General features: G+C 54.4%; 1 protein-coding gene and 1 pseudogene across 1 annotated transcript; both read left to right on the top strand.

The window, feature by feature from the left end:
- The first annotated feature begins 1,623 nt into the window (after nucleotides 1-1,623).
- LOC148052650 (feather keratin Cos1-1/Cos1-3/Cos2-1-like) lies at nucleotides 1,624-2,431 on the top strand. Its single transcript, XM_087778665.1, has 2 exons — nucleotides 1,624-1,692; nucleotides 2,105-2,431. Exons 1-2 carry the CDS (start codon nucleotides 1,624-1,626, stop codon nucleotides 2,429-2,431), a joined length of 396 nt encoding a protein of 131 aa, XP_087634791.1.
- Nucleotides 2,432-7,641: 5,210 nt separating this feature from the next.
- Nucleotides 7,642-7,947, top strand: LOC148052651 (feather keratin Cos2-3 pseudogene; annotated as a pseudogene).
- Nucleotides 7,948-20,000: the final 12,053 nt, after the last annotated feature.

Below are 20,000 nucleotides of genomic sequence, written 5' to 3' on the forward strand. Positions count from 1 at the left end.
TCCTTGCCCATAAAGCAAACGCCAGCTTTTTGAACTCTCTAACATTGGGGAGAGCAGCTGTGTCCTGGCCTGGACAGGCCAAGAGGAGGGACCGCCAGCCAAACTGAGGCATTCCCAATGTAGTTACACTGGATGAAAGTAAGGACCCAAACTGGAGTGAAACCATCCTTGTTGTGGCCTGAAATCAGCAGTAAAACAGTGTGAGCCTTGCAGAGGCAGCAAAAGGAGGGCTGAAGGCACAGAAGGTTGCATTTCAGTGCCTGTGCTGTGGGCAGTTCTGTGCCGGGTTTGTTCTGCTGTTGTTCAGCTGCACTCAGGCTCCTTCTGGCCCTGGCTGCTTTGTGGAGCTCATGGACGGAGCAGTGGAGAGTGACCCTGCCGTGAGCAGCGCATTCCCTTGCGATGAGGGACACACAATCACACACACGCTCATGTGCACCATCCTGGAATCATGCAAATCTCTGCACCCAGAAACACTTGCAGAAATCCAGCATGCAGACAAGTGCAGGCAAGCGAACACAAGCATAAACAGGACCGCCTTTACACTCAGCTGGGGACACCCTGGGGATAGCCCCAGCAGGGATCCTGGGGAGCTTTCAGGGGAAGGACGAGCCCCTAAATGTGCTAATGGTGGTGTTTGGGTAGCCAGGGAGACTGCCCAGAGGGGAGGTGAATTGGGAGCTTTGAAGAAAACCTTGTGTTCAAGGAGTCAGTGATCCTGGGCAAGCCATATCTGCTGTCTGGGGCCTCGCACTAAAGGCTTGAGAGGCCCCTACCTTAGCACGAGTAGCTGATGCAAGGGAACCTGCTGGAGTGCCCTGTGCCAGCCTGCGCTGCACGTGGGTGGACCTTACGGCAGAAATAACCTTCCAGTGTTTCAGGAGATGTATTATTTCTTTTTTTTTCTTTTTTTTTGGCAACACAACAGAAAAGGCAGCATGGCATGGGAGGGAAGCAGAAGCTCTCCCTGGACAGGATCTGCACAGTGCATCTTGGGAAAATCTGCCTGGGTCCATGTGATGCTGCACAAACGCAGGGTTCCCAACATCTGAAGGGATGTAAGGTTTATTCGCTATCTCTATTCCTCTTTTGATTCTACCTTACTAAACCAGCCATTTCATTATGTGGTTTGCTGTGAGGTCTATCTTTCTGAGATCTGAAAAGGACCCTGCACCACATCTTCCTCCAGGCCCCCTCCATGGTGCAGAAGAGGAGCGTGCAAAACGAGCCAGCAGAATTTTTCTGGGAGCAGTGTTAGGCAGGATATGGGCAAAGCCAGGAGCTGGGCCACTTCTCGGCAACAGGGCCACCAAGAGCCCCAAAGGAGTGACCCAGGCTGACATCATTTGCCTTTACTGGACTCCTCCAGCAGGTGAGCTGAGTTCTCTGCCCACGCTCATGTGTTTTGCTCCGGAAATGCTTGGGCCTCTCATCCTGTCACGCAAAAGGTGCCTTCCCTGGGGAATGTGCCTGGCATAAAGTAGGAAACGAAAAGACAGCAATTCAGGAAGCCAAAACACAGCCCATGGCATTAGCTGGGATGCTTTGCATTCAAGATGAGCTTGTCAGAAAATAATGACCGCTGCAAGGGCTGCCTCTGGCAGCCTGGGGCAGTAAAGGTCCATGATAAAAGGCAGCCCAGCTCCTCGCTCTCTCATCCACTTCTCTTGCCTCCTTCTCCTTGGGAGTCAGGTGAGTCTGAAGACCCTTCTCCTTCTCTGCTTTCCCTAAAAGGAGGTCTCACCTTAATGGACCTCTCAGCTGACACCAGCTTTGTTCTATGCCAGATGGTGGGGCTCTGTCATGAGAGAGGGAAGTGGGGAGAAGGTTGGACATGGAGGGAAGCTGGGACTGCACTGAGGTGGCTTCTGGAGGAAGGGGCTAGGCAGCCCCCGAGAGGCTGTGGTGGCACGTGGTGGTGCCATGTGCTGAACACCTGGTGGCTGTTTTTGGGCCCTGGCAGGATGAGGCCAAGAAGCCCTCATCCATCTCTGCACAGCCTTCACCTCCCAGCCCTGCGTATTCTTTGGCTTCCTCATGGTGTGGTGATAAGCTGCTCCTCACATATCCCCATGTTTTGCTTCCTTCCTGCCCTCTCCCCCAGGTGCACCTCGGACCCCAAGACATGTCCTGCTGCGACCAGTGCCTGCCCTGCCAGCCCTGTGGCCCGACCCCACTGGCCAACAGCTGCAATGAGCCCTGTGTCAGGCAGTGCCAGAACTCCACCGTCGTCATCCAGCCCTCCCCCGTGGTGGTGACCTTGCCCGGACCCATCCTCAGCTCCTTCCCACAGAACACCGTTGTGGGATCCTCCACCTCCGCTGCTGCTGGCAGCATCCTCAGCTCTCAGGGAGTGCCCATCACCTCTGGCTGCTGTGACCTCTCCTGCATTACCAGTCGCTACTGTGGCAGCAGATGCCCCCCCTGCTAAAAGTGCTTACAACGGCCTCGGATAAGGACCTCCAGGAACTCAGAGCATTATGCTGGACAGACGATCAAAGTTTGTGCCGTTGTTTGAAGAGCAGCTGACCATCTCTGGCTTGCCCTGCAAGGGCAGACTGGAAGGGACCAGCCTGGGCTCTCGGAAAACATGGCCAATGTCTACCTTTCCTCTCTTCCACTCACCCTTTTGTCTCTTCTCTTTGTTGTCTTGTGCTCCCCTCAAAGCCTCCCGCGAGGACCCCAGAAACCAGCCTTGAATGACCTGCTTGCCTGTCTGCCTTTGCCGGGCACGTCGACAGATGCCCTGTGGGAACTCTGCCACAGGAAAAGGGCAACAGATTCTTGGCTCCTCCTGCTCCTCCCCGCACTGGTGGCCTCCACTTGCACTGACCTCATTTCCCTCTTTACACTCATTAAAGAATTGCTGCAACCCCATCTTTGTCCCGTGGATTGTCTTTCCATCTGCATACTGACTGCTGAGGGAGAAAGCCATTGCTTTGGGGAGAAATTAGGAGGGGACACAAGGGGACCCTTCCTCACTCCTAGAGGCATTGGAGGGTGGGACACACTGCAGCGAGTCCTCTGAAAGAGGCACTGCCTCTTGTAGCTGAGGAAGACATCCCTACTTACTCCACAGCCAACGGCCATCAGTCCTTGCCTTGCTGCGCCTCTGATCAGAACTACCCGCTTGGCCCTGCAGCACGTCATGTGAACAGCAATCCTGACAACTGCTGTCCTCCAGAGAGGAACCGTGGGCACGTGGGAGTCCCCAGGGAGGTCAGCATTCCCACAAGCTCTTGGGGAAGAGTGCTCCTCTTGCTCTTGGGTGGAGCTGTGCTGGGCACGGAGGCTCAGAAGACTATGTTGCCAAAGGCTGGCAGGAGTATGGCATTAGCCAGGAAATGAAAAGGGAGCATCCTGGAAAACAACCACCCAGCCCATGTCATTAGCCGGGATGTTTTCCGTTCGTCATGAGCACCTCTAGAAAATTGCCACTTCCGTAGAAGCTACGTGTGGGCCTGGGGCAGGTCAGGGCCACCATAAAAGCCAGCCCATCTCCTCGCTCCCTCATCCCCTTTTTGACTCCTGGGGTTATCTTCCCAATGGTGCTCTCTTTCCTGAAAGCACCATAGCCTGTTTAAAACACAATGCTACGGATATTGCTTTCCAGAGGAAACAACTGCAGCATCTCCCCCCCTCCATGGCCTATGGACCCCACATCACCGTAACAAGGGATTACCTTCTGAACAGATTTCAAAACTCTATTCTAACAATCGAGGACAGAATGGTCAGATGCTGATGCGTTTGGTCAAATATGAAGATGGAGGTTTCCCCATGAACACAGCTACGCAAAATATGTTTCCAAAGACCCAGACCAGCACCGCTTTTAGCGCTTTTCAGAAATGTGTTCTGTAAGGAAAACTTACAACCCAAGGGCAAGGCTGAGTGTGTGCTCTTGAAGCTCAGCCCAGCCCAGCCTGCCCCAACATGTTGTTGACATGGACCCTACAGACAGTAAAGTCTCAAGATTTGAGGAATCTAACCACCCCATGGTGGGGGGTGAGGGTGGACTAGATGACCTTTTAAAGGTCCCTTCCAACCTAAACCGTCATATGATTCCATAATTCGATGAATGTTTTTGTTTCAACAGTAAACATTTCAGGGTGCGCCAGTGGGTTTGGGGGATCTTCCTCTTATTAGGTGGTGTGTGGGATGCTTCTCAGCCCTCCTCAGTCCCTTGTAGCTGTTGCCAGAAAACTGGTTGTTGTCCCGGGACAGAAGATGGCACATTCATCACAGGTTGCCAGAAAAACATTCCAGTCTCTAGGTGTTCTCAGGCTAGATGGGCTGCAAGACTGAAGGATACATTGGACTAAATCAAGCAGGCTGGAGCCCTTCATGCCACCTCCTCTGTACACAAAACTTCTCTGGTTTTCCCAAGAAGAAATATGCTTGTGCTGCCCTAGTTGACCTTGGAGCACTTGCACATTCTTCCAGTACCATGGATGCACACAATCAGGCACTTCCTGAACAACACGGCTGGAGTCCTCAGGAGTCTCCAGGGACGTCTCCACCTCTGTCTTGTTTTGCATTGGAAAAGCAGCAGTTATTTTCCTCTCTTCCTGACTACTCTGCTTCTTGTGCACCAAGTGCTTCCGAAGAGCAGCTGTGTAGACGTTAGCTTTCTTGTAGGCCATCAAACGTGGTTTCTGGAGAATGTCCCTCCATTCAGCATCCCAAGAGTAGACTGTACCAGCCCTCATGCCTTCCCTGGGTAATGGCAGCACCTGTAGCTGCTCCAGCTGCTTTGCAGGCACCAGATAATTTTTTTCCACAGAGCCCATCCCTGCTTTACCAGAAGCCCCATGCTGAGCAGAGGATCAGGCTGCCATCCAGAGGGACCTCAAGAGGTGGAGAAATGCGCTGACAGGAACCTCCTGCCCTTCAACAAGCAGAAGGGCCAAGTCCTGCACCTGAGGAGGAACAAGCCCATGCATCAGGATGTGCTGGGGACTGCCCAGCTCTTTAAAGCCGCTTTGCAGAAAAAGACCTGGCTTGTCCTGCTGGACACCAAGCTGACAATGAGCCAGCAATGTGCCCTCGCCTCAAAGAAAGCCAGCAGTGTTGTGGGCTGCATGGGGAGGAGTGTTGCCAGAAGGGGGAGGAAGATGATTGTTCCCGTCTCCTGGGCACTGGTGAGGCCACTCCTGGACTACTGGTTCCAGTTCTAGACTCCCCAGTAGAAGGCAGCTATGGAAGTAGTGGAGAGAACCCAGTGAAGGGGCACAAAGATGATGAATGAAGGGGAGCATCTCTGCTAGGAGGAAAGGCTGCGAGAGCTGGGTCTGTTCAGCACCGAGAAGAGAGGTCTCAGGGGGGATCTTATCAACATGTATAAACACCGGAAGGGAGGGTGTGGTTGGGTGACCCTGGCTGGATGCCGGACGCCCACCAAGCCGCTCTGTCACTCCCCTCCCTCAGCTGGACAGGGGAGAGAAAATATAACAAACGGCTCGTGGGTCCAGATACGGACAGGGAGAGATCACTCAGCGATTACTGTCATGGGCAAAAGAGACTCGACCTGGGGAAATTAATTTACTTTATTACCAATCAAATCAGAGTAGGATAATGAGAAATCAAACCAAATATTAAAACACCTTCCCCCCACCCCTCCCTTCTTCCTGGCCTTAACTTCACTCCCAATTTTCTCTGCCTCCTCCCCCCAAGAAGCACAGGGGGATGGGAAATGGCGGTTGCAGTCAGTTCATAACGCTTCCTCTCTGCCACTCCTTCCTCCTCATGCTCTTCCCCTGCTTCACTGTGAGGTCCCTCCCATGGGAGACAGTCCTCCACGAACTTCTCCAATGTAAGTTCTTTCTAAGGGCTGCAGTTCTTCATTAAATGCTCCAGCGTGAGTCCTTTCCACAGGGTGCAGTCCTTCAGGAACAGACTGCCAGCTTGGGTCCCCCATGGGATCACAAGTCCTGCCAGCAAACCTGCTCCAGTGTGGACTCCTCTTTACGGGGTCAGAGGACCTATGAGAAGCCTCCTCCAGCACGGGCTCTCCAGGGGGTCACAGCCTCCTTCAGCCCCATCCACCTGCTCCAGCGTGGGGTCCTCCACAGGCTGTAGGTGGATATCTGCTCCACCGTTATCCTCCATGGGCTGCAGGGGAACAGCCTGCCTCTCCATGGACTTCACCACAGACTGCAGGGGAATCTCTGCCCCAGCTCCTGGAGGACCTCCTCCCCCTCCTTCTTCACTGACCTTGGTGTCTGCAGAGTTGCTTCGCTCACATATTCTCACTCCTCTCCTCCAGCTGCTGTTGCACAGCAGGTTTTTTCCCCTGTCTGAAAGATGTTATCCCAGAGGCACTCGCAACATTGCTGATTGGCTCAGCCTTGGCCAGCGGCGGGTCCATCTTGGAGCCAGCTGGCATTGGCCCTCTCAGACATGGGGCAAGCTTTGAGCAGATTCTCCCAGAAGACATCTCTGTGGCTTCCCTGCTACCAAAACCTCGTCAGACAAACCCAGTAGAGAGGGTGCAAAGAAGACTGAGCCAGGCTCTTCTCAGAGGTGCCCAGTGACAGGACCACAGGTGATGAGCACTGGCTGAAGCCCAGGAGCCTGTGTCTGAAACTTCAGGAAACACTTTTTTTACTGGTTAGGGTGACCGAGCACTGGCATGCATTGCTCAGAGAGGTTGTGGCTTCTCCCTCCTTGGAGATATTGAAAAGGCGTATGGAGAGCTTTAGGAGGAAGAGAATTGGAAGCAAGCAGTGCAGCCCACCTGGCTGGGAAGGTGGTTACAAGTGAAGAGTGCAGCAAGTTGGGAGAGAGGGAGGGAAAGAGAAAGACAGGGCACATCCTCAGCCAGGGAAGCCCTTGGGTGACCAGCCAAGGATTGTAGGGCTGGGAGCAGCTGGGCCCCTTCCTGTCAATGTGAACCCAGGCAACCCCACCAGTTTGCCCCAGGCCAACATCACTTCCTTGCATTGGATCCATCCAGGACTTGAGCTGCATCTTCTGCTGGCACTGACACATTCCTGCCCCAGAAAACCTGGGGGCTCTCAAGACCAGCACTCAGAAGAAGCCTCTGTGAGGCAACGAGTATGGCATTAGCCAGGAAATGAAAAGGGAGCATCCTGGAAAACAACCACCCAGCCCATGTCATTAGCCGGGATGTTTTCCGTTCGTCATGAGCACCTTGGAAAATTGCCACTTCCGTGGAAGCTACGTGTGGGCCTGGGGCAGGTCAGGGCCACCATAAAAGCCAGCCCAGCTCCTCGCTCCCTCATCCCCTTCTGTCACCTCTTTCTCCTCAGGAACCAGGTGAGTCTGAAGCCCTTGCCCCATCTCCTCTTCTCTTCCTGCAGATGTGTGGTCCCCCATCCTATGCTAGGTTGTCATGAGGGGTTGAAGACAGGTGAAGGTCTGACTCCGAGAGTGATTGGCTGAGTGAGCTCTTAATTGAAGAAGCAGGCAGCAGCCTCTTTGGGCTTAGTGACACTTTGAACATGCCTGGGTGAGGCCAAGAAACCCTTCTGCCTCACTGCTTCGTTTCTACCTCCTGGCTCAGCAGGCGCCTTTGAAATGCTCGTGGTAGGGAGATGGACTCCTGGCAGACTGCTCCTCACATGTGCCTGTGCTCTGATCCCTCTCTGCCCTCTCTCCCAGGTGCACCTCCACCCTCCAGACATGTCCTGCTACGACCAGTGCCTGCCCTGCCAGCCCTGTGGCCCGACCCCACTGGCCAACAGCTGCAATGAGCCCTGCATCAGGCAGTGCCAGAACTCCACCGTCGTCATTGAGCCTCCTGCTGTGGTGGTGACCCTGCCTGGCCCCATCCTCAGCTCCTTCCCACAGAACACCGTTGTGGGATCCTCAACCTCTGCTGCTGTTGGCAGCATCCTCAGCTCTCAGGGAGTGCCCATCACCTCTGGGTGCTGTGACCTGTCTGGCATTTCCAGCCGCTACTGTGGCAGAAGGTGCCCCCCCTGCTAAAGCCACTCGTGACAACCAAGACAAGGACCCCAGGAATGCAGGCCTAGATTCTGGACTGAGGACAGAGCTCCTGGCCATTGATTTTGGAGAAGCTGAGCACGCAGTGCTGCCCTTCCGGAGGAGGTGCAGCTGGGCCTCTCTGAAAACATGGAGTAACTTCCTTGCCTTCCACTCTCTCCCACCTCTTTCCTCTCTTCTGTTCTTCTGTTCTTCTGGTGACCCCTCTCCCTCCATGGGGGACACCGATGGATGCCCTGTGGGATCTCCACTGTGGGTGATGGGCACAGACTTTCGGCAGCGGCCAGTGATCTCCCACCACCACCAGCCTCCTCTCTAAGGGAACTCATTTCTCTCTTCAGAGACATTAAAGTTTTCTGCATCACAGCCTCTGCCTCCACATATTCCTCTTATTGGTGGACATTGTCTTGAGTTGCCAAGGAAGAAAGGTATTGCCTTGGCTGTCGGGGGGTAAGGTGAGGGAACAAGCGAACACAGGGCAGTGGGTCCCTTCCCGTCCCTGTCTCTTGCAGCTGAGGAAGACATCCTCAGCTCCTCCACAGCCAGTGGCCATCAGGCCCTGCATTCTGGCGTCCCTGCTCAGATACGGCCCCTTGGTCTCAGTGCAAGGGTAGCAAGGAGAGGCCACCACTCCACCCTTCACCCCCAAAATAGTTCCCTGCACAGCCCAGCAATAACACCGATGGGCAGGGCTAAGGCACCTCCCACTTTGATGTGGAACTCTGCCTGCTCAGGCCACACAGCAGGGCCCTCGTGCCTCCCTCACACACCCCCAGCTCCCACCACACAGGGCACCCCAAGGACAGCAGCCAGTGCCCAAGCCCCCACGGCTGCTCGCTGGTGCCTGGCCTTCCCCCAGGCATGAAGCAGCTTTCCCCAAGGCCAGCTCTTCTCCCGGCAGGGCCTGTTGACCACCTCTGCCTGGTGGTCTGCTCCCCCACTGAGATCTTGGATAGAGCTGTACAGCGTGGTACCACTGCAGAAGAAATGAGGCAGAGCTGGGGGAAGTCCATGAGGGAGGGAATGAGGAGGGCTCCAAGGATGGACAGAGTGCACTGGGGAGAGCACGTCCTCCACATCCCAGCACACAGCCACGCACCAGCTGGAGGGTGCACAGGGTGGTTCTGACTATGCTCCAAAATTGTTAGAATCATGCAATTCCAGGAACGACTCTTGCCAGATGGCATGTTGTTGATGTTTTTCATCTTACTTTGGACTCTGACCTCTGCGGGACACATCCTGGAACAGCTGTTCTAGGAGACAGGCCTGCAGCAATACCTGAAGAAGCAATGTGCAGGAGAGAAAGCCATCAAGCTAAGAGCAGCAGCAAGGAACCATTGCCCAAACAGCCCCCGCCTCCTGCATTGCCCATTTCCTCTCCAAAGCCATGTGCAGAACAACCACAGAAGCCATAGTGAAAAGGAGGGAAGCTGAGATCCCCCATTCCAAGTCCCTGCTCAGAGCAGGTCTCGTTACATCAGGCTGGCCAGCGCTGTGCCTGTCAAGGCTTGAAAATTTCCAAGGCCGGAGCCTGCACAACATCTGTGGACAGTGCATTCCAGTACTTGAGAATATTCAGGGTCAAAAAAAGGTTAGAAATCAATGGAGTTTCTACTAGCTAAGTAGAATTTCCCAGCTTCCAAATTGCATCTGGAGCCCCGCGACTGCCCTGGAGGCTGCCACTGGACTCACTCCCACATGTCAGTACCTTTCCTCCGTACCAAGGAGCCCCAAACTGAACACAGGACCCCAGGCACGGTCTCATGAGTGAATCAAGAGAGGAGAAGGATCACTTCCCTGCGTCTGCTGGCTGCACTTTTGCTAAGAGGTCGCAGAGTGCAGTTGGTCTGCCTTGCCCCAAGGGCACACTGCTGACTCACCTTCAGCCACTGGCCACCAGGCATCCCCTGCCTTCCCAGCTGTCTCACCTATAACCTCTGCCTCCAACAGACCAGGCTGCTCAAAGCCCCATCCAACCTGACCTTGAGCACTTCCAATGATGGGGCATCCACAACTTCTCTGGGCAATCCGTTCCAGTGTCTTACCACCCTTATTGTAAAAAATTTCTTCCTTCTGTCCAACCTAAATCTACCCTCTTCCAGTTTAAAACTGTGTCATGGTTTAACCCTAGCCAGCAACTGAGCACCACACAGACACTAGCTCCCTCCCCCAGTGGGATGGGGGAGAAAATCTGAAGAGTAAAAATGAGAAAACTCGTAGGTTGAGATAAGAACACTTTAATAATCAAAATAAAAAAAAGTAAAAATATAATAGGAGAAGTAACAATAATAATGATAACAACAACCACAACAACAACAACAGCATCCAAAGTAAGTGAATCACAATGCAATTGCTCACCACCCATCGACTGATGCCCAGCACATCCCTGAGCAGCCGTCACTCCCCTCCACTCAACTCCCCCAGCTTATGTACTGAGCATGACCTCCTATGCTATGGAATAGCCCTTTGGCCAGTCTGGGTCAGCTGTCCTGCCTGTGCTCCCTCCCAGCTGCTTGTGCACCTGGCAGAGCATGGGAAGCTCCAAAGGCCTTGACCAGTGTAAGCACTACTTAGCAACAACTAACACATCTGTGTGTTATCAACATTATTCTCTTCCTAAATCCAAAACACAGCACTATACAGTGACTAGGAAGAAAATTAACTCTATCCCAGCCAAAAGCAGGACAAACCATTACCCACTGTCCTGTCCGTACTGGCACCAAGAGTATTGGATATCTTCATTTATATCTTAGACAGTTTGCAGATGACACCAAGCTGAGAGGTGCAGTTGGTACTCTTGAGGAAATGGATGCCATCCAGAGGGACTTGGACAGCCTTGAGGACTGGGCCCACATGAACCTCGTGAAGTTCAACAAGATCAAGTGCAAGGTCCTGCACTTGGTTTGAGGCAATCTCCAATATCAATACAGACTGGGGGATGAATTGATTGAGAGCAGCGCTGCAGAGAAGGGCTTGGGGGTACCAGTGGTTGACAAATGGGATGTGAGTCAGTAATGCGTGCTTGCGGCCCAGAAAACCTGAGCTACATCCTGAGCTACATCAAAAGACGTGTGGCTAGCAAGTCAAGGGAGCTGATTCTGCCCCTCTCCTCTGCTCTCATGACACCCCACCGGGAGTACTGCATCCAGTTCAGGGCTTCCCAATAAAGACAGGCATGGACCTCTTAAAGTGGGTCCTCCAGGGGTTGACCACAAAAAAGAGCCGAAGGCTGGAACACCTCTCCTGTGAAGAAAGGCTGAGAGAGTTGGGATAGTTCAGCCAGAGAGGCTGAAGAGAAGGCTCCAGGGAGACCTCATTGTGGTCTTTCAGTATGGAAAGGCAGCTTCTAAGAAAGACGGAGAAAGACTTTTTACCAGGGCCTGTGGTGAGAGGACAAGGGGTAATGGTCCATCAGAGCAGCAACTGCTGAGCTCACCAGCCAACGATGCAAAATCCTGACACATGCCCATGCTTTTTCCACACACGGTACACATCTATGATGGCTGCCTGGTGGCTAACAACAGCAGCAGCTGCTTTAGCCTAAGCAATGCTGCAGCTGCTTTCTGAGAAGCTTTCTACCAAGCCCATCTGGCTGGCACCTTGCTTCCTGATGCTGCGCTTGCAGAAGAGCACAGCCAGGAGCTGGACTCCTTCCAAGGGAGGCAGGTCACAGGTAGGGGGAGCTGAACGGGAGCTTTCCAGGCCAGGTGAGGACCCTTGGAAAGTGCCAGTCCTTCTGGGAGGCTCTCAGGGCACCAGGCTTGTCCTCCTGGTGCCTGTGCAGTGCTGGGCACACCCTCCTGCCAGGACTCCTGTGGCTCTGGAGGCTGCTCCAGTGCTAAAAGCAGATGAGGAGACAGACTTCTCAGCAGTGCTGCTCCATGAGCTCTAATGAGCCAGGTTAACTGACGGATGCCAGGGCTTGGCTCAGGCAGTTTGAAGTCTTCTCCTGATGCCACCTGCTACTTAATATTGGTTTGGCTTTTGAAGAGAGGGTATTTATCTTAAGTCGATTGAACTACTTCTGTCCAACCCCCAAAAGCCCCAACGCCCTCTGCTGTCATGAAATCCACCATGGATGGGTGGTGCCTGATTTACCTTCTTAGCACTGGGCTTTCAAGGACTTGTGGAAAGTTGTCAGGGGCACAGAGGCAGAGAGGTGGCCGGTGCAGTCCAGGTTTTCAGCGTGTGGGGAGGGGCTGTGCTTCCTCATGTGCATATGCATCTGGCTGTGCCTGTGGGTGTATTTGTGCCTGGGTGCTTGCATTTGTATGTTCATTTGCAAATGCACAAGTGAGAGTGAGTGTCTGCCGGGGTGTGTGTGAACAAGTGCATTTCTGTGTGTGTCTGTGCATGTGGTTGTGTACACGCACAGTTTTGCAGGTGAGCAAGTAAGTCTGTGTGTGTGGTGTCAGTGCGCACGTGTGTGTATGGGCATCTGTCTGTGCAGACGTGCCTGTGTATGTCTGTGTGCTTGTACAGGACCATGTGCGTATGTATCTACATGCAAGCGTGAGTGTGCAAGTGTGTAGAAGCACATGCAACTGCTGGAAGGGATCAGCCTGGAAGCACAGCCCATGTCTGCCTTCCTCTCCTTCTGCTCTCTCCTCTCCCTCCCACCTCCTTGTTGCCTTCTGATCCCCTTTGGCCTACCCACGCCATTCTAGGGGGGATCTGTTGCACCCTCCCCTCCTCAGTGCAAGCCAAGGGACGCCCTGCAGCAACTCTGCTACAGCCAAAGGGCACCACATCTCGACTCTCCCTGGTGCTCTCTTCACGGTGGCACTCCACTCGGAGTGACTTTGTTTTCGTCCTTTGTGTCATGGAAGTTCTGCTGCAGCCCAGCCTCTTTCGTTGTGGTGTCCCTCCCTCTGTGGACACTCTCCCAAGTGCTCAATGAGCAAGGTGTTAGTCTAGGGTGATCAGAGTGGAGGCAGAAGGGGATTCTTCACCTTTCCCAGAATGCGGGGAGTGTGGGACACAGTGCTGTGGGCCCTTGGAAGGCACTGTTCCTGGGAAGTGAGGAAGGCTACTCCAGAGCCAGTGGCCTGCCTTGCTTTGTCTCTCCCTGGAAATGCCCTCTTGAGCATGTCCTGTGGCTGGGGAGCCTGGCCAGTGGTGTCCTTGAGTGAGCAGCCTGGGGACTGCAGCAGGCCAGTGGGAGGCTCGCAGCCTCCTCTTGGGGATGGATGTTCCTCCTAGTCTGCACGGAGCTCTGCTGGGAGGCAGCCTGGCAGAAGATGACCTTGAAGGCTAGCACAATTCCCTGTGCAGAGGGGCAGGGAAGCAGCAGAGAGGCACAGCTGGAAGAGAGGCTGGGGCTGCTGCCTGAGCGTCCCAAGGGTGGCCAGAAGCTTTCCAAATTACTGCTTTTACCCAGAGAGGGCTTGGAGCATCTTCCCACTGTGGAAGGGGACCTATCGAACTGCTGCAGGAATGCATTGGGCTTGCTGGAACGCCTTCGCCCAAGGCCTTTTGCAAGGGTTGGTTTGGCAGCAGAGACTTGACCCGCTCTCTGACCCCACACAGCTTCCAACTCCTCACAAGCAAAGCCCAAGAGGAGAGGGAGGAAAAGCTACTGAGAGGGGAGGCAACTAGTTCAACACAGACATGTGAACTGCAACGCTGATACACTGATACCAAATCTCCTTTTCCTCCCAGCTGCTATTTGGGGAGGGGTGTTGGCTTTTGAAGAGCATGCATTTACCTGCAGAGAAACCTGGGAGCAACTTCATTAGTTCAAGCTCATTTCTGTGTGCAGACCTCAGCGTTTGCAGCCTGCAGGAAGCTGGGCTGGTAGCAGACACACAATCCTCTGCTGCGGCATTGCTTCTTGCATAGGAGGTGGGGGGCTCATTCCAGACTCCCAGGTCTCCCTGAAGGAGATCACAAAGACCACCAGGGAGTGTTGTAGAAGTCACTTTTTTGCTCCAATAAGAATCCAAAGACCTGTTGAAGCCTTAGACTGCAAGCTGTGAACTTTCACCCAGATACGCTGACCATATGCTGAACTCCTGCCTAGCTACATGAAAGAAGGCCCTGAAACTGGTGCAAACCAGGAAGATAAGGTAGCCAAAACCATCGGCAGAAGCTGCAGCTCTTCAAGACAAGAAAAGGAATGTCCTGCCTGGAGACAGAGAAAGGATCCAATAAGGAACAAGAAGACCCCAGACCCAAATATTACTATTGGACCCAACCATCCCATGAGGGGAGAGGAACTTAGACTGTAAGGGTCTAATTGCCCAGGGATCTCTTTGTTCGGGGTCCCTCCCTGGAGGCACCCAGCTCGAGCTGCTCTTCACCGCTGTACCACTTCATAAATTCACCTGGCGTACGCCATGTGGGAGACTCTGCTTCAGGGAAACCTAGGGTCGAGCCTGAGGGGAGAGTGTGTGTGTGAGTGAGGAGTCGAAAAGGGGCACCCGTCAGCTCAGTGGAGCTGCCCGCTGCAAAGGGACTCCGGTCCTAGCAGTTAAAGTCTCGGGTGGGGTGTGTGCGGCTCCCTGAACCGCTCCCTGAACCGCTCGGGCGGTTGCTGCTCCCCTGACAGGAGGTTGTCATGCCTTCTTTGTTCCTGCCAGTGGGGTAGAGGAGACACCTGCTGCTATGAGGCTGAGGCTGGGGCTGTCTCCCCAGAGAGCACAGGGGAATGAGGGCCCATGGGTGCCCCATGCTGGGAGCTGCCTGGCTCGAGCTTTTCTTTCTCTGAGTTTGTTTTGGTTTATTGTCATACCAAGAGAGAGGAGAAGGCAAAGGTACAGCGTCTCTTTACATCAGCTGCCATGGCTGAAGTTCAAGAGGGAAATAACATAATGGAACCAGTTTTAAAGTGTCTCCAGCTCGAGCCAAGAGAAATCCTGTTGCTGTCAGGGAGGAGGGATGTACCTGCCGTTCTTAATAGCAGTCAAGATGAACAAATCACTGCTACGTAAATGCAATGGCTCACGTGTGTGCTGCTTGCGCTTGACCAGACAGCAGAGCTTCCCAAGCATTGGCAATGAGAAGACTGTGCCTTCATTTAGTGCGGTATGGGAATATTTAAGACCATGTCTGCATAAACTGATGTCTGGCATGGGAAGAAAACATTACATCACAGGATCTTGCCCTGCAGATGCCTGGGTGCACAGGGCAAGCAGCGCTGCCAGGGGAGAGCTGAGGGCCCCTGCACCCAGGATCAGCCTTGCACAGACACATCCACTCCCTCCCCTGCCTTGTTGCACGGCCAAGGAAGCTCCCTGCACCAGGGGGTCTTGCCCAGCACAGAGGTACAAGGCACTGTCAGAGACCTCGACTTCCTCCAGCTGCAGGAGGCCGTATTTCCCTGTGGTGTTCAACCACATGGTGAGACGGCCGCTCTGCTTGGAGCCAGCTTCTGCCTGATACGAGACCAGCTTTCATCTGCTGATACCAGAAAAAACCCCCAAAGCTGGAGGTCTGGTATGTGCAGGTTGTTTGGAAGATGTCTCTCTGCTTTGTGCCCTTGCTCTTTTTGACCTTCACGACGTTCCAGGCAGCCCATTTCTTCATGGTCACTACTCTTTGAGCCTGGTAATTCAGCCAATTGTCCACCCCCCTTATCATCCTCTTTATCTCTCTTTACGGTCACTGCAAGGACATTAGCCCTTCCAAAGGGCACTTGCTTTTCCCCTTCCCATTTTCATTTCAGAACAGATGAATCATGTTCTCCAAGCTCTTCTTTCTGCACACTGACAGCGAAGGGAGCCCCTGTGACCACTTCCTAAGGAGGAGGCATCAACGTGGCCAATACACTTTTATGAGCAATGTGGGATTGATGACACCTGAGTGTAGAGCTCTCCAAGTGAGATGACTGAGTCCAGACTGCACGTCTACTCCTCCCTTCTGGCAGCAGTGGTGCTTCTGGAGGTGATTCACCAACCTCCTGCATCCACCTGTGCTGGGCACTTGGCTCGTAGACCTGCAGGCAGGCCCAGGCACCAGTGCCCAAGGACAGGCTGATGCCCACCCTTGTCACCTGTCTTCTCTTTCTCAGTGGCATGTGGGAAAATCCCTGCGCCAGCCCACTGAGGCTGGAGAAAGAGTCTGGGCCCAGATCTGTCCTCAAGGAGCCATCGCTGCTTGTCATTCCTTGCTTTTGGGGAAGAATTGTGTCTGTGGAGTGTTGAAGCCCTCTGCAGCTCTGGAGAGCAACCCAAAGCAGGAACTGAACAGTCCAAGGGACCTGAGACACAGCGGAGTGCAGGACACTGAGGGCTGCCGTCAATTCCCCATCAACGCTGCCTAGAGCCCTCTGAGATAACTAGGGGCATGCAAAGCCTCCAAGAGGGCTGGCAGAGCAGAGCCACATCACTGGAGAGAGGCAGGCCATCCTGGAGGAGCAGTGGGGCAACAACCAAGTACCCTAGGCTTTCTCAGGGGAAGTGAATGATGCTTCATGAGCAATGGAGTCTAATTCATAGAGTGGGATCCAGCTGGAAAGCCAGCACCCTCCAGCTGAACTCACATGCAGTGCTGGGGTGGGATTGCCAGAGAAGGGATCCCTGGTACCAGGAAACAAGATCACAGAGCTGTGGTTACCATCTGTTGGACAGACAAACTGGCATGGACTCGGGGCCGTAGGGGTTCCTTGCAGCTGAGCACTGGTGATTTCCCTGAGAAGGAGATAGGAAGAAGAGTGGGACCACTCTCTGGCAGTGAATGAGTGCAGGAAGGGTTTGAAAAGAGAATCTTGTCCAGCGTCTGGCTGATGGCTCTTTTTCACTTGCTGACACCCAGATGCAGGGCAAGGAAGGGCTCCTCCCTTCTTGGGCTGCTTCGGCCACCTGGCAAAACCATAAGAGCAGTTGTGCCTCCTGCCACAAGCTTTGCTCTCCAGCTGTGGCCATCAGTGGAGGCAGAGGGAAAGGGAAGAAGCAAACAAGCTGATAGGTCACTTGCCCTGAGTACTCACTCCAGTGTCCCAGCTCTTTTAAGCAGAGGGCATTTACAAGCCTGGCTTGGCTTGTTTAGGGTGCAGCCACCAAGTCAGCTTTCTTGGACTCTTTTCATCATCACAGACCCTGGATGTAGGCGCAGCTGTAAAAGTCACGCTGGCACGTGCTTCAGAGCAGCAGAGGCTGGGGAGGCAGAGGCCCAGCCTCACCACAGCCCCCAGGTGCCACCGCTGGGCAGGCTGAGCTCAGAGCTACAGGCAAGCAGTGGCAGGGAGGGAACCGCTCCGCACAGCACCCCCACCCTTCTGTGCAGTGCTGCAAGCTGTGGGCATCAGTGTGGGCTCAGTGCACAGAAATAGGCAGCGCTGTCCTGGAGCTCGGCATCCCGCACTTGCAGAAGCACCTGGGAGGTCTCCACAGACAGCACGGAGGAGAACCTCCCTGAATTCTCCTGAGGTTTCCATCTGTCCACCTGCAGCAGCATCTGAGGGGAGTGGGTCTGGCGCTGCTGGTACCAGAGGATGTAGGGATTGCTATAGCTGGTGGTGAAATTGCAGTGCAGAGTTGCCTTGTGTCCCACCTGGATGGTCATTGCTGGTGGGAACTGGAGCACAGAGTCCTTTTGGCCATGACCTGTAAAGCCAGAAAGAGCTTTCAGCTTTGCTTGCCTGTCTACCTGTCCGTCTACCACTTCATCAGCTTTTCCTAGCCTCTGCCAGGCTGAGCTCTTTGTCCCTGCACATTTCTTGCTGCAGCTTCTTGCCACTCCTCACCCCCCCCATCATCCTGCTTTGCAGCCATTCCCACTGCTCTTTCAGTCCACTGATTCTCTCCCTATCTGCCTCTGAGCTGTGTTAACTGCTCGTCTCTCCTTCAGCAGCAGCAGATGGGAGCTGTTCCTCTCCCTCCTCTCACCATATCTTCTTGCTCTAACAGTTCCTCCATATGGCACACCGCATCTTCTGCCCTTGCCCTGCCCTTGTATGGCATTTCAGCTCTTCTTGCACCCAGTTAGCCTTCTCTGTTTGTCCCCCAAGGTTTACGACCATCCCTACAGAGATTGGCAGCATTGTATCCAATACATCTAAGAGAGACGCTCCTCCTATATGCTGCATCGCTCCATTCCCTGGCATCTTTCCCTCTTTCAGGCTTCACCTCTATTAGCAGGACATGCAGGAATGCTCAGGACCTGCAAATTGAAGGTGAGATCTTATTCCTCCTCTGATGCCCATTACTCCTGACATCTCCCAGATTATAACCCGTACCCGCCCGCAGCCCCTGCTCTCCCTACAGAAACACTCCCAGATCCCCCAGGGAGTCAGCACTCACGTCTGCCCGCTTCCCCACCACCAGCTGCGCAAACTCTTGCCTCATTCTCCCCAGCCTGAAAGTCGCATCTCACCAAAGTCTGCCAGTGCCACCAGAGCTGCCAGGAAAATCAGGACCATGTCACGCTGTTCCTTCATGGGGTGCCCAGGGACCTGCCAGCAGGAGGGACCTGATGCTTGCAACTGCACCTCTTCTTCTGCCTCTGGCAGATCAAAGAGGCCTCCAAAGCACAGCCCAGAGGGTGGAGCAAACCCCTCTCCCTGCTGCTCCAGGCAGGCCTCTGCGGGTCTGTACCCCAGCTTCCACCACAAGAAGGCTCTCTAGAGAGACAACAGATGAATGGTTTAAGTACTGTCCAGCAGAAGGACAGGCATCCATTGCAACCATGTCCTGACTTCAACCACCTAGCCAGCTGCACAGGCCTGCACCCAGCTCTGCAGGAGATGGAGAAGGCACCCCTGCACCCACCCATGCCCACCCTGTCCCTGGGACTGCCTGCATGGAGAGAGGAACAGGCGCACACTCAAGTGCCTGGACCCAGGTCTCGCACGCTCTCTCCCTTTGCCTCTGGCTGTAGAGGAGGCACCTGAAGAGAAACATCTCTGGAAAGAGCATCTGCTGCAGAAACCAGCCGCACAGGGACAGACACACTCCCACACTCTGGCAGGGGGAGGACACGGCAACACAGCTCCCTGTTGTACAGGCAGTCCCTCTGTGGCCCCTCACCTACCCCCATTACCCACAACCTCCAGCTGCTTGTCCCACCCTGGGCCCAGAACCCCACTACCCGGGCAAGCAAAAGGGCTACTGGATTTTAATGTCTTGTGCTGTCTGCTGCCTGGAGCAGGGCTCCTCTGCCACTTCTCACCCAGGGCCCTTTGCTCGCACAGCTGGCAGGGACTGCAGGGAGCAGGTTATTAGCACAGCAGCCCCCATTCACAGCCCCACTCCCACAAGGCCTTCAGGGTCCTGTGGTTCAGTCAAGGCCATGGCAGAAGGACGGGGGGCTGCCCTCTGCTGCTCCAAGGACTGTAAACCTGCCAGCACTTCCCTTGCAATACAACTCCAGCTGCCACAACGGTCCCCAGCTGGGGCAGGGAAGAGGCCTGAGCCTTTCCTCTCTGCCTCTGAAGCCTGTGAACATGGACTTTCACAGCTGTCTCAGCTCCTACAGCCTCCCTGGGGCCACGCTGGGCCCAGGACCTCATGCCCAGAGGCCTCCTTCCAGCTCTCGCTCACCTCAGACCTTCAGCCCCACAGGCCAACTTAGCACATCTCTTGGTGCCTCACTCCTGAGCTCTGACCTTGACTCGCACCTCTGCCTTGCAGCAAGTGCCCAGCTCAAGCTTCTCTCCTGTCTCCTGCACTTCACTCCAACACCAAAGGCTCTCAGGCTGAGGTTAAGGGCAATCCTCTGCAACAAGCTCCATGTCCCGAACACTACCCGCTGTGGGATACACTTGAAGGTGCCTGTGACAATCAGTATCTCCTTCTCATGGTGGTGCCGAGGCAGAACTGCTGGCTCTGCAGGATGCCTGTCCAACACCAGCAGGAGCGCCTTGGAAGTGGGCTGTGGAGCTGGAGGGTTCAGTTTGTAATTGTGTATCTGAGCCTGCTTACAAAGTTCCCAGCAAGAAACCACTTCTGGTGGTGGTTTCAAAGCAAGGGCTTGGATTAGTGCTGAATGGGTTGGGTGTTTGTGTTCTGCCAGGGCCTGGCTATGTGCGTGGGGTGAAAGAGATGCCCAGCCGCTGCTGGTGGAGCAGCAGCAGTGGCCAGTCCCTGCGGAAGGAC

Source organism: Nipponia nippon, unplaced genomic scaffold (genome assembly GCF_047370975.1).
Source record: "Nipponia nippon isolate SJK-2023a ecotype South Korea unplaced genomic scaffold, ASM4737097v1 scaffold_45, whole genome shotgun sequence".
In the NCBI taxonomy this organism is placed as follows: domain Eukaryota; kingdom Metazoa; phylum Chordata; class Aves; order Pelecaniformes; family Threskiornithidae; genus Nipponia; species Nipponia nippon.

Coding starts and splice junctions, on each gene's coding strand:
- LOC148052650 (XM_087778665.1), top strand. CDS start 1,624: ATGATAAAAGGCAGCCCAGCTCCTCGCTCTCTCATCCACTTCTCTTGC. Junction 1,693..2,104: donor TCCTTCTCCTTGGGAGTCAG/GTGAGTCTGAAG, acceptor CCTCTCCCCCAG/GTGCACCTCGGACCCCAAGA.